General features: G+C 43.0%; 1 protein-coding gene across 11 annotated transcripts in view; it reads right to left on the bottom strand.

Moving 5' to 3' along the window:
- Window positions 1-14,787, bottom strand: part of CACNA1B (calcium voltage-gated channel subunit alpha1 B) — a 310,731-nt gene that overhangs the window by 83,631 nt on the left and 212,313 nt on the right. For 6 of the 11 annotated variants that reach the window (XM_069771700.1, XM_069771699.1, XM_069771702.1 and 3 more), the window contains 2 exons: window positions 11,806-11,868; window positions 1,170-1,991 (listed from right to left, as the gene is read on the bottom strand). In XM_069771700.1, coding sequence (XP_069627801.1) covers window positions 1,170-1,991; window positions 11,806-11,868 — 885 coding nt within the window. The remainder of the gene's footprint in view (window positions 1-1,169; window positions 1,992-11,805; window positions 11,869-14,787) is intronic. The other 5 variants (XM_069771710.1, XM_069771703.1, XM_069771706.1 and 2 more) reach the window with 1 other exon arrangement.

Here is a 14,787-nt window from a genome sequence, read left to right as displayed (position 1 = left end):
CCTGACGCTGCACCTCTTGCTAGGTTTCATAGACTGTTTTCTTCATGGAAGTCCTTTGCAGAAAAGTCACAGACTGCAGGACAACTTACTGATAGCACAGTATGTGACCTTTTCCTCTGTGACCTTCTGAACCAACATCCAAGCACAACATGAAGAACAACTGTGCTACTGAACGTCACTCTATTCAATTTAACAAGACTTGGAAGTGAGGTTCATAAGCAAGGACGACATGGCACTTGCGTGTAACAGTGACATTAGCTTTGCAGCATCAGCTGGTTTCTGAATGAAGTCTGACATTCTGTTTCTTAATGTTCTCCTGAGGCCTTATTTAAATTTGATGATTCTCTTTTCCAGTCCTAAACCACTCTGTAATGTTGCTGTAAGCAGCTAAATAGCTTCTGCATTCCTCTGCAGCAGTGGCTATATTTCAGTGAAGAGGAAAGTGGGCTTGTGCACATGATCAAACTAAACAGTATGCAAAGTGTTTTGAAATCCATCTGAAAGGAAGATAATATAGGCAGGAAAATTATTATCTCTGCCACTCACAGCTCTCCATGGTGACATGAACTCTATTCTAAAGAATCCCAGTGAAATTTCTTTTCCATCAGACTAATAAAGCTGAAAAGGCAATCTATCCTTCTTTATTAACTACTCTAAATGCTTCACGAGTACTATTTTTCTCACTTGACTTACATAAGAATTAAACCAAATGGGGTACATGATTGTTCTTAATGGAAGAAGCCACGTGCTGTAACAACTGGTGATGCAGCTGACAGGCTCCCCATAAAAAAAGAAAACCAAAGGGCTATAAGCAAGACTGGATGCCATTTAAAAATATGTCCCTCAGAAACTTCCTTCAGAGGCTGTGAAATTCTCTGCTCCATGTTATGTCCTAGACGGTCTGTTGGTATTTACATCAAGGATATTTCCTTCCTTAAACCTGAGCTATTCTATGGGCCATCATGGACCAAAATCATCTTTGGGACCCTCTGTCATTACTGATTTAAGCAAAATGGAACTGCAAGTTATAGTGGTAGCTGGTGTGAGTGCAGGAAGAACAGCAGGGAACACCATGAGGAGGGGAATAAGTAATTTCCTGAAATGCGTCTGGGGTCTCATGCCTGCCGAGCTGTCCCAGGGACAAGTCCGGCCACACAGCACTCACTTACTTGGGCTGATGATTCCGGTGCTCCTTCTCGCCAGCCTCCCCCTCCTTCTCCCCGTTCTCCTTCTCCACCGAATCGTACGTTGACAGTGCCCTGTTCCTGAACCTGTGCCGTCTGTGAGGCTCTTCTCCATTCTCACCCTTAGACCCAGGCTCTCCTTCCCGGTTCCCAGACCTTGACCCTCCCCGGTGTCGGGAACGTCGCTCGCTCCTGGCCCCGTTGATTGTCCCGTTGCCTTCCTTGCCTTGCCGTTCAGCAGAGTGCCGGTGAGTCCGATGCCTACGGTGCTCCTTCTCAGCACCTTCTTCCACTGACCCTCGGCGATGATGCCTCTTTCCCCCTTCTTGACTCCTGTTGCGATCACTTTTCCCTTCCTTACTCCCCCCTTCCACCTCCTTGCTGCGGCTCCTGTGCTGCCGATGCCGCTCCTCCTTATTGTTGGCACCAGATTCCCCATTCTCATCCTTAGTCACATCACCCTTTTCTTGCTCTCCCAGTTTGTCCTTATCCCGATGCCGGTGGTGCTTTCGTGGAGCTTCTGCCCCATCAGTAGAGCTGACTTTGGTCTGCTCCACCTCCTGCACGTCCACAGGGCTCAACTTGCTAATGTTGTTCCTCCCTTCGCCCCTTGGCTCTACCACCAGTGGCCGATCCAAATGAGTCTTCATGTCTGGCCTGATGTGAAGGGTGGTAGCGTAACGCACCCGCTCCTCCGGATCCAGCTCGTTGTACAGTGCCTCGCAGCTGGCTCGGAAATTGTGCATCCGGATCTGGCTGGTCCTCTGCTCCCAAACAGACTTGGATTTGGAGGAGTTCTGCTGCTTGCTAAGGAGGGGAGGAAGGTGAAAAGTTAGTATCCAACTTTGCACCAATTCCCTAAAAAAGCAACCAAAAAAAAAAAAAAAGGAGGAAATTTTCAGCTGAGACGGGGGATTAGAGGGTTGAGCCAAAGAAATTATAGGAATGAAGAGAGAATGGCTGGCGGAGAACATGAGCAGGGAAAGCCAGCAGGATCATCAGTGTTAGTTTGCGCCCACACGCGTTAGGCACTATGAAACAGGCCCCCTGGAAAGGCGTTATCTTGATTTCTAAAATGCGGCCATCCCCCTTGGAAGCCTCAGGTACAGTCTGAAGGGTTAAAGTCTCTGCACACAAAAATCATATAGCACAGCCAGAGCTTTTAAACAGCCTACAAGGGTTCCCCACAATTAACAGCACTTTTTTCCCCTGGAAACATCTGGATGAACAAATTAGCAGTGAGCAAGAGAAGTTAGATTGGCAGGAGAAGTGAGGGGAAGTGAAATCTGCCCCTGAGGATCCAAGCCTGAGCACCCTGCCACCAGCCCCTTCCCCTTACAGCCAGCCAGAGGGGTCACTTTCCAGGCTGCACTGCCTCGTCGGCTAATGGCACAGGAGAGCCGTTGCTCTAAACCCGCAGTATCCTTCCGAGGTGAGGATGGACCATCCAGCCCAAGCATCACCGGAGTCTGGAAAAGTACAAGTAAGAAAGGAAAACTGTTCTGTGTACTGTGAAAAGACCCTAGGGACTGGGAGAGTCACATGTAGATGCATATGTGATGAGAGCACCTTTATCCCCTGGAGAGACCTGCTCTTCTCTGTCTCTGTCATCTGTCGTGGTGAGGATACCTCCATTGGCATTGCCTTAATGCTTTGATTTTTCAGCACAGCACTTGGTTTCTGACCACCACATGCAAATGGGTCACCTACCTAGCCAATGCAGGAAGGGAAAGCTTTTTAAATTTCCTCCTAAAGATTGCAAGTCAAATTCTGCTTTTGCATAAAATCAAAGTAAACCCACTGGCTTCCAGGGTGGAATTCTGGATTTAGCCTGGTGGAGGATCAGCACCCGTTTTCTTCCTTAATGAAACTTCTAACAAGGAGAGGAAAATCATTTTCCTTCCACCAGCCTGCTCAGATGTCTCCACTTGCCACACATTAGTCTGACCTCTGCAGCCGGAGGGGCCGCGTGGGGCTCGCTGACCTCCAGCACTTAACACACAGCTCACAAGGGAGGCAGACACATTTTCCTTACATACTTTCTGGGCTCCCCTGACAATAGAATAAAGAGGCTTTTGCATGTGTATCTGCTGATTTGGACTGTCAGGGTCTGTCGCCGTGCGCAGACCCTGGGGGAGACAGCATTCGGATGGGCTCATGTAGCACAGTGGGAGCTGTCGGAAAGGCTTTGCATCTCTGAGCTCTGCTGGGGGATCAGTTCCTTACGGAGGATGCTGCTGCCTGGTTCTGCTAAAGAGGCAAAAACCTACTCAAACACTCACTGCAGATGAGATGAGGGCACCCAGGCAGATGTGAAGGAATCTGATTTAATCCAGAAATCAGAGTGAGCAGTGCTAATCACCAAAACTAAAAATCTACATCCCCCATTCCCAAGAGGCACATTCTGGACTAATTTTCAGCACGTGAGTGCCCCATTTACACCACAGCAGAAGAATGGGTGACAAAAACCACAGTTCTAAATGTAAATGATACCAGAAGGTACTGGGGACACAGCTTAGAGCCCCACTCACCAAAAATCCCACATGAAAGGGAGAGCAGGCTCCCCCTTAGGGGAGAGCACTCACCAAGCTGCCCTAGTGATCCCTGGCACAAGGATGAACAGCCTCATCATAGCAGGCAATAACTTGCCATATATTTTTAGTTCAACATTACGAAAGACTGAAATGCTATCACTCATCAGCAGATTTACTTGGTTTTAGAAGGAATTAATGAGTAACATGCAAAGCCTCTGACTGCCCACACCTGCCACCCCATACAAGGCTCTCCTATAACAAGCCATGTGCTCCGCATTTGCAGCCTTCCACAGTCAGCAGAGATGGGCACAGAGAGATGGAGCTGCCTGGGGCAGGCATCCCGGGATGTCCTGCACATTGTCTGGGATGGATGGGGTGCTTTGCTCTGCAGTGTTCCTGATTTAGCTCTGCTAAACTGAACTGGGCTACAGAAATGAAGCTCCTCTTTAGCACACAGGCTCAGGGAAACAGACAGCTTAGGGATGTGTATGTGCATGTCCGAGCTCCCCAAGCGCTGCCTTGGTGCAGACCACCAAACGCATTTGTTCTTAGGGAACACATGTCAACTTCATAATGAAAGTCCTCGGGGTGGGGACCGGCTTCTGCTTTGTGCTTTGAACACACAGAGCGAGCTGTCAACACTGAAGTCATAACTAGTAATAATGAGTTAAGAGTTGGGAAACTGCCCTTATGCTGACTGAAGCCTTCAATTTATCTACAGACCAAGAGCACAGAGAAGAGCTCAACCACCTACACCCCATGCACCATCCTGTGCTCCATTTCCATGGGACAGGCACCACACAGGGGTGGGACGCAAAGCCCAAGCCTCCCTACAGAGGCTCTCCAAAGTAAAACACACAATAGATCATCAGGCAACCTTCACAGACACAGCTTCTCCGTTAGTGCCTGTGCTGAGCCCATCAAAGTCAAGATATAAAGAAAATTTCCTAAATCAGACTGGATGTGGTGAGGAGGAAGGTTGAGGATGCAGGGTTGGTACTCATTGCACAGTGCAGGGGAGACACTCAGAACCTGCTAGCTCCGACACAAGATATATCACTTCAGGAGGTGTTTTTGTAGTTGTGTTTCAGTTAACGCCATGAACATAAATCAGCCTTTAAATTTAGCACCCTGAGGTGCTAAAGCTTCCACTGTACCTCACTCATGGCTAACTGAAAGGTGCTGCCAGGTACAAATATCACAGAGAATCTGGAGAAACCAAGTAATGCACATATTAACTAGGACTATTTTGCTAAAATCCCTTCCTTAAAACAGACACTGACATTACAGACTCGAATTTCTCAGCATCTAGAAATGCGATGTATCCTTAACATTGACACAAGTAGCGAAGGTGACTGCCAAAAGACTACAACACTCAGCCACCCACTGGCTTTGGTTACTAACAAGTCAAAGAGCAGGAGTTTCAGAAGTAATGACTACATCCTTTCTTCTTTCTACTTGAAAAGACACACACACACACAAAAAAAGTAAAATCAGAAAACATATGAAGCACAGTAAAAACCCAGTCAGGAAAATGTGAAACCTGCCTGCAAGCTCATTATCATATTCAAACCAGTCAAGAACATCAGGGACAAGTGACAGTGCACATAAGGTCTGCTGTAGGAAATGGAAGTAAAGCAACCAAGCAGGTTGGTCCCTCTGGGGACAGTGTTTAGGGTTTTCAGAGCCAAAGTGGCAGCAACTGGAGGGAATGCATCATCTGCTTCTCCAGTTAAATTTATCTGACTCTTGTTTTCTACAAGTTCCCACAGCAACTGAACATGGACATACGTGACAGCTTCTCCTCTCCTGTTGCTCTGCTGCAATTCTTCACAGAGGAGAGCTTTTGGACTTATTTATGGCACAACAGGAATGTCACCTTAAACCAAAACACAGTCTCATTACAACTGCCTGCCTGTGAGGATACGGTGCCTCTGCACACAACACAAAGAATTGCAAAAGAGATGGGAAAACATAGACAGGGCAAAAATCATTTCCTCTGCTTCCTCCAGCATTTGGTCCAGTTAATTATTGAGGGCTGCATGAATTGGGGCAGACACAAACCGTCTACAGTACATGCACGACATGCCATAGCATAGCATGACTTGTCCAAACTGATAAAAATGAGCCTTTGTGATAATAAATATTTTTTCCACAAGAGAAAACTATCTATTTATGAAGCCAACTCCTTATCTGAAATCCTGTTCACTGTTTGCTTCTTAAAATCCTTCTGAATACATTAAGAAAATTGCAATATTCACTTCTGATTTACAGACATAGTACAAAGATTAATGTCAACTCACTTTCTTTACAATTACTTCCCATCCCTATTTTCTGTCTACAGAATATTTCAAACTCTTTGAAGGGTACTGGCAATATACTCAGTTTTCAGGTCCTCTAAGCTTGAAATGTTGCAGTAGATATTATTATTGCTAATACGCTTCTCTGAGTAGCTCCAGTGGTTTTGCTTGGATTAAGAAACCAGCAGTCAAACAACTGCCTGTGGCTAGAAAGAAAACCATACAATTCATGTAGAATCAAATAAAATTCATATTAATGAATCAGTGACTAATATTGGTATAAATAAAAACTGTAACCAGTCACTGTGTAAAATGTTCAAGAAAGGAAAGCATATTTTTAGTCATATTCTAATCTTAGGATATTCCTTAATGCTTAAAGATTTTGTTATCATAACCTCTTAAAACACTTCTTCAGTTAACGGCACTTTGTTTCCCAGAACTACTGGTTTAATCAGCTACATAAATGCAATCCTTAAAATTTTGCTTTAGTAAATAATGAATGAAAGCTATGAACATAATAATTTGATGTTAAAAATACCTACAGATGAGATTGTGGCTATGAAAGAATATGTTCTGATTACAGATGAAAGGGAATTTCTTGTTAAAATACAGTTTCAACAAAAAATGCAATGCAAAAAACCTTTCCACTAAAATCATATTTTCTGTTCATAAACTTGGAGAAGCTCTCTCCACGTTTCAATTTTCCACTTGGAAAATACAAGGAAGCATTTTAGTTCAGGCTAGGCATGCACAAAGCAGAATGTTTTATCTCTGGCTTCATAAAACAATTTTCTTTCAGATGAACTCACCGCTAGTGTTTAAATTTGCTTTGCCAGTGACCCCAGGAGTTGCCGCTTGGATGCTTTAGCACCTCTTCTTCTTTATGAGCTACATCTCCCACCTGAGCTCTCTTGCGAGATGCACTGTGCTCTCCCACCGAGCTGGTGCAACGGTGTGCATCACAGAAACGCCATTACCAAGGACTATTGCAGAAGATGCTGCCTAGTCTCTTCCAATATTATTCCTGAATTTGATTTTGGTTTTATATATTAGAATTTTTGATATTGCAGTTTGTCAGGAAAAAACCCCAACATTTTCTTTTGTAATATTTCTCCTAATGTCTATTAGCTAGAAACTCTAAATTTTGAATGCGGTCTAAGCCTAATATAATACTGGCCATATATTACACCCTTATGTTCAGAAACTTGCTACTGAAATTTGAAATGCCTTTCAAACTATCATAGATGCCAGCTTCTTGGATCAATAAAGTTCACTAAATGTAACGTTTTGATTTTCTTCAATATTATCATCCTCAGATTGAATTTCCACTCCCTTTACCTGCCCTTTTAGACAATTCGGAGAACTGCAGATACGGGACGTGCTGACCACTGGTAATTAGTCTCAGCAGGAGGAAGAAGCTGAGGTGCCAGAGAGGGACAGAGCTGAGCACCACTGCAGGTCTTTTGGGAGCCGCTGAGCGCATGGGCATGCACAGCTCGGCGGCTGCAAGCCCTTCAGCTGGTGCCTTTGGCCAGTGTAGAGGCAGAAAGTTTCCAAGGTACCTATCAAAACAAAATTCGGGAAAGATCTAGCACTTTGCTACCACTCCCATGAGGTGTCCATGGCCACGATTTCCTACAAGGAGCAGAAATCATTATACGCTGCTGCTTAGAGTTTGAAGACAGCTGCTCCACTTGGCTTTGTGCAGCTCTACAGTGATGCAAAGTTCATCCAAGCCAAAGCTTCCTGGTGCTAACATAGCAAAAGTTTTACTGCTTTCAGCTTCAGTTTTTTCATAACAGAATGATTTTGCTCAACCATAACTCACCATCCTGCATGCTGCTCCCTATTGCTCTAATAAGAAGAATTTTTCTAATTGTTTTTGGTAAAACTACATCACATACTAATCCCAGAAGTATAAATATGAGGCTGAGCTTTATGCACATTCCGATCTTAAGAAAATGCCAGAAAATATTTATTCTGTCTCAAGTTATATTGCTATCATTAGGCATGAGATCCCTTTTCAGATCTCGACTTGTTTGGTATTTCAGTTATGAATTCTGATCAAATAATTGCATCCTCAGTAACAAATAACAAGGTGAGAGAGTCAAAAGTAAAACAAAACAAAAATTGCAAGTTAAAAGCCACATCACTATGGCCTGATTTAATAAAAAACACACTGAGGTTAAATATGTGGAACCATTAAGTTCTCCTAAAATCCAGTCAAATTACGTTTACTTTAAATTATTTTTTTTCCTCTAATTGTTCAAGCCACACTCTCATGAAGACATTCTGCCAAATACACTACCATGGCCCAGACCAGAATCTTATGGCTAAAGTCCCACCATGAGCTCCAGGCTGTTGATAAAAACCAAGACAAAACACATCAGGGCATGAAGTCACAGCCCCCTTTTTTTGCACTATGAGGATGGAAATAAAGCAGATGGCCCAGACAGTGAATATACAAAGAGCAAGTGATAGAGATCAAGAACAATTTGGGTTCTTGGATGGCAAATGACAAATTCATCCCAGTAGAAGATATTTAAGCTTCTTCATTTCCCTCTGCACGCTATCAGCTTTGTCTACAGCTGGATGGATGCAGCAGAGACATGCTGTGATGGTTGGGGTGGGAAAGAAAGAGCTGCTCAAAGAAAACCAAGTTTTGTTCTAGAAAAAAATAGTATCTGTGGCAGGTGCGGGTGTTCAGTACTTCTGGAAAGAAAATCCCCAACTTGTGAAGCACTGGCTTTTGCTTTATTTACCATTCTAGAAAATGCCTTAAGAACATGCCATTTTTCATGTCCAAGCAATGACTGACACCTCTGAATCCTATGAGAAATAAATGATAAACAATACCAATACAAAGAAAACCTCAAGTTACTAAATGCACTATTTTGGATTTCATTAGCCACTGCAATGTAAGGATTCATATGAAAGTTCAACATGCCATCACTCTTGAATACATACCATTGGAAAAATACAACATAATTATTCACTTAGCTGTACGTCATTGCGTATGTACATATAAAGTTGTTGCCAATTTCAGTATGTATTTTAGATAAATGCTGATCTACTTAAAGAAATAGACCATATCTGCATTTAATTACCTCTCCTCAGTGAATTAAAAATGTATTTTGTACTGCTTGCATTGCTTGTATCATAAATTTGTTATAACACAAAAGGCTGGAATTAGCACAAGAAAATGACTCACCTTGATTTTTTTTTTTTTTAAGAAACTAGGTCCAGTATTTTGTCTTTAGTTTCTCACCAATTTAGATTATTTTTTTTAAATAATCAAAGAAAGAACATGGGAAAAACCCAACCCTCTGTATCTCAAAAGATTTTTGAATAAGTTTTGTTCTTTCAGAACAGATGACGATGGTTTTGCAGATCCTGGTCCTTACTGATACTAAAGGCACATGGTATTTTATGCTGTTTGAGTAACCTAAGGGACAAAAAGGAACAGGGATTTCTTTGCACCTTTTAAAAGCTCTTTTCAATTAGTAGATTACTGTTCAACTTCCATCTGTGCACAAAAATTAGACCACTTATCTATTCAGTATAATTACAGGAACAGCACTCACAGTGGGTAGAAACAAAGTGATATAAAGGCATCCTGCACATATACTAATATTCACCCAGGGAATGGGAGTCCACAGCACCTGCATGGCCCTAAAAAGAGTTGTTCCAGTTTATCTATTTGAATGCAAAATAAAAAACACATTTCTAACCATGACATTTATATCTAGTAAATAAGACCTTCAGATGTCTTTACACTTCAGGGGGGCTCTACTGATGCTCTGTAATGGCTGGTACATTTATACATTGCACACTGTTATGGGGTCTAGTCATTTATTTAATCAAAACAAGGGGTTTTGCTGGGGAAATGCTCTTCAGATACCCACAGAGAATAAAATGCGCACTCAGCTCATCTGTCAAAAACGGCCCTGGTTTGCATAGGAAATTACAAATTACTGCTCAGACGGTGCACAGAAATGTTAAAGAGGATGAGAATCCTCAGTCACAGCTCTTTGCAGTAAAAATCTATTCTGTTCAGAGAACAGATGTGAGTCATATCAGAAAAAGAAGCCTCTATTATACTGTCTGTATTGCTGGTAGGGAGTTAGCAACAGACCTCAATGGCAAACGCCTCCAAATGTGGGCAAATCCTCCTTCCAAGTGGATTCTAGTACCTACAGTTTGATTTCATCCTTTTAAAAGGCAGCTCTGTCTTTATAAGTTTGGAGAAGGGGCCAAATTCTTCATTCTTTCGAGTCTTTATTCCTAATTGTGCAAACCTTGCCTCGGACTGGTTTGGTACAACTTCTACTGGACCGAATTCAAGTGTTGGGGAGAAGGCATCTCAGCAGCACCTCTCCTCCATCACCACCTTTAACCATCCCCTGCCTCCTGCCAGGTGTAAGGCAGGGTGAGAGACCCAAAGGGCAGCAGACCTCTCTCTGCACCTTTCTGCCTGTCAAGACTCCCAGCAGCCAGGGAATAAATGAGCCAAAATCTGCCTTGGTCTATTTTATTCCCCTAATTTTGACTGTCCCAACCCTGTGAGATCTCAGGCCTTAGCACAGACATGTCACACTACTTTTGCTAGTTGCAAAAGTTCAATCTTGGTCACAGAAGCTAAACTCACACATCATATCAACATATTTTTAATACACACATGTCTACGATCCACCAGTGAACAAGGACCCCCAAAACACCCAGAGGGGAAAGGAAGATGTCAGGAAGCTGGTGGAGATCCTCCTTTGCTTCACTGTGCCTTTGATACCTGCTATGGTGCATATAAGGACAAACCCACGCCTGTTTGAATTGCACTTACTTGTCTCTCCAAAAGCATTAAAGAAGAAAGATAACATCAAACGGTAAAAGTATAACCCAAAGCAAAGACACTAAGATGGGCTGATGAGAAGCTGATGACGAGTTTTATTGTATTAGTCGGCAGGGAACAATGGTATTTTCTACAAACCTGCATAGGTGTCAAAGCGCACCCGTGATTCACAGCAAAGCCAGCAAGATTTGTTTGTTAGGAAGTGCGTGGAGTGAATGGAAGGTCTACCACTGTGTTCGCTCAACCACGGGTACATAGGAGCTTGCCGAGTGCCTCATTTTTACAATATCTGTAGCTTTAAGCTCCAACTCGAGAAGATTAGAGAGCACAGGCATAACCAGTGCTCTCATGAATGTAAGTTTCCCAAGGATATTTAGGCAGAGTTTTCCAATTTGGTCTCACTTGGGACCCATTTCCAGAAGTTTCTTTTAAAGTCCTCCTCCAGCTTTCATTTAAAGAGCACACTCACGGTGGGCCCCTGTTCTCCTATTGAACATAAGTGCAAACACTGGTGGAAGATCAAAGCCATCAGCCCAGTGCATAATGAACACAGAGAACAAAAATACAAGTGAGAACAAGACAAACCATCAAATGACGGCAGACAGGAGAAAAGGGAAAAGAGTTAAGGAAGAAACAAAGGAAAATAATTAAGGGTATGGAGAAAAATGAAGGAAGGAAGGGGGAAAAAAATCACAGTTAATGTATGAAACACTACAGAGTTGCTCACGATCAAATCACAAGCATTATATGGCAATGTCGCACACCTTCCAGTCCTTCCACTGTACATTGGTCTGGAGGCTTTCCACAATGATGGGAATGATTTTTGGAAAAAACAAGGGGGGAGTGAAGGCATCAGGAGAAGGGGAAAGAGGGAGGTTTATAAATATAGCGAGATATATCATAAATCCATTTACTGAATATTGTAACAGAGAGCAACTCACGGTGAATTTACGCTGGAGACTGACGAGCTGCGAGATACAGTACCTCGAGTTTGCTTTACAAAACTGCACATGCAAAAACAAAACAAACAAAGAAAACAAAAAGTGAGAAAAGAAAAAAAAAAAAGAAGATAAGAGAAACCATAAAAGACATCGGGAGGAGACTCATACAGGCTGTGTCCTATCGAATGCAGACTGCAGCGTGCATCTTGGTAGGAGACCAGGCAAGCTTCAGAAAGTGTGGAAGCCACAGACAGACCACCTTCTAGTTAACAGGGAAACAACCAAAGAATCAAAAACGGAACCAAAACGGAAAAAAATTAAAAGGTGAACCAAAAGCCACATGATGATATTAGGACTTTATGCCTCCATATGCTATACTCACACAATGAAAGTCCTCCGCAGAAGTCATCTTTAGGACCTCAGGGTAGAGGTTTTTGTAGAAACAGGTGGTGATTGCTTTTACAGCTGTGTTGCAAGTAATTATTTCAAAGTGGAAGCAGGATACTAATTCCCACTCTGGCCTCATGACACAAGGAAGAAGCCTTAGCACGGAGAAGAGCATGGGCTGGAGGGAGAACCCTGGGCCACATCCAGAGAACCAAAATCCACTGGAGCCCCAGCAGCTGATGCCAGGCTGCTTCTCCTTGGTCCCTGCCTTGGATTTGCTCTTCAGAGGCACCTACCTCTCTCGTCTGACAGGCGCGGGGATGTGCCTGAGCTCAGACTGTCCGAAAACAGCTCACCGTGTCTAAAAACCATAGGCCTGCTGCAGCTTAGGCAGGGCATTACACATTATTGAAAGGAGCTTGCTTCAGTTCACAAACAATTTTGTAGATTCTCCTCCATCCAGTGTTTCTATAAACACCATTAATGTGGGGGTTCTAAATATGGAAACCGCCGAGTTACACAGAAAAAGAGTATATTCTTCCTTTGGCAGGGAATCTACAGAAAAACAGGATTCTAAATATCTTGATAGATCTTGGCTTGAGGTGCTGATTTTTTCATAGTTCTGAACAATAATTTTTATAAATCTACTTCATCCAAAGAACTCTCCCCAAGAGTAAAAATAAATCCCTTCACCTCCTGAATTTGCCTTTTCAGTTGCAGCATTTTTTCTCCTGCTTCCATGAGAGTTTTAATCTGTTAACAATCAATGCTAGCAAACCAGAAGGTCCAGTTAAAATCTAATGCTCTTTGGATATCATACAAGTAGAGTTTTAAATATACATTTACTTAAAATTAATGGATTATTCTGAACAGAAATGTTGGCCCAGGTAAAGTATATAATACAACAATCCAGAGGTCAAGAAACCTGGAACAAATATAAAAGAAATTATGAAAGGCATCATAAAAGTTTTGCTTGGAGCAATAATCTGCTGAACAGTCAGGTGAAGTATTTTGCCTGAACTTCAGTATTTCTACATTTGTACTGTGCCAAATGAAATGGGAACAGGAGTCAAAGTGGGGTTGGCATGCCCTGCTTTCTTGCCAAGAAAATTATTGTTTCCAGGTTACTCAAGCTGGGGACCCCTCTTTGGCTGGGTGCTGAATCCCCAGGATGTCAGCTAAAACCTGCAGAGAACAAGCCCTGCATGAATGCCTGAAGTGTAGGTAAGAAATTTCTTGTGCAAAACAGGTAGAAAACTCATGATGGAGGAGAATATACTGGGCTGCTCTGAAAGTCAGCACCAACACTGTGCAATACCTGTGGAAATTTTGCTTCTAATTGCTGAAAGCAGATCTCAACATCCCTCAGTGCGAGACTTGAACAAACCTTTGCATTTATCCCTGCCTTGTTTGGTGCAGTGCAGGATGGAGGCCATGCTCTGAACCTGCCAAGTATCTTTGTAATCTGGCCAGCCAACATTATGCAAGTCCTGCAGCATTCCAGGTTCACTCCTCTGCTCCCATTGCTGGAGTCTGCTTTTTTGAAACCATAAATTTGACTAAATTTGTGCTGGAACTGCAGGGTGTAAAGCCATGAAGCAAAGACAGCCTCCTTTTCCAAATCAAAGTAACAGAAGTACTTGAGCCTTGCTCAATGCTACTTACCATCCGTGAGGGACAGAGTACAAGTGAGAGGCTTTAGGTGTAGCTGAGTCAGTGTTACACCAACAACAAGGGCAAAAAGGTAAGCTAACAGGAGGAATCACAGTACCTCACACATCAACACACTTCAGGGGAGAAAAGAAAGGGAGGAAATCACAAGCCAGCAAGAGAAAAAGAACACCTCTCCTAGTCTACACATCACCCAGCACAGGACATTTTATGAGCTGGGTGTTCAGGCACACTTCTTGCTGGGTCCTGTTGGGTACCGACAGCCCAACAGGAATTTGGAAACAGACCACAGTATTCCCAAGACAAAAGGAAAATAGGGAACCTATGAGATGGAAAATGTCCTGGAGAAACAGAGCAACATCCCACCCTTCATCCCCAGACCTGTACAAAAGGGACAGACAACTCTGAGAAGTCACTGTGAAATGATGTGCCACCTGTATTTGCTCTTGGCACTTTTCTAATGAGTAGTCAACTTGCTCACATTAACAGGCAGTATCCACCTGTGGGTGTGCAATTAAAATGTAAACTGCTTTGAACAACCATGTGAGGGACCAGCAGAAACCAGTCAGAGCCTGGAGAGAGGAAGAGGTCTTTAGAGGTTGGCAGGCTGTCCTGGGAAGCATGTATAACTTTGAAAAACAGTAGTGGGCAATTCTATAGCCCATGTTTTGGTCTGGTACCCACACTGCATGAGTGTCTCTGCCACTGTCAGCAAAGTTTCATCCACTGCATCTGGGAAGTTCTCCTCCAATCCAGAACTCATACCCTATATCTGTGCTTAAATAATTTCCTTGGATCTGGCTAAAATTGTAACCCATTACCACACAGAATTAAAAAAAACCTGTAAGTAACAAAATGCAAAAAGTTTCACTCAGCATGACTTCAGCATAACTACCTAGCAGGTTCCTAAAAATTTAGCATTTG

The sequence above is a fragment of the Haliaeetus albicilla genome, chromosome 26 (assembly GCF_947461875.1).
Source record: "Haliaeetus albicilla chromosome 26, bHalAlb1.1, whole genome shotgun sequence".
NCBI lineage: Eukaryota > Metazoa > Chordata > Aves > Accipitriformes > Accipitridae > Haliaeetus > Haliaeetus albicilla.
The sequence above is the reverse complement of the archived record's forward strand: the minus strand, read 5'-3'. Positions and strand labels throughout refer to the sequence as shown.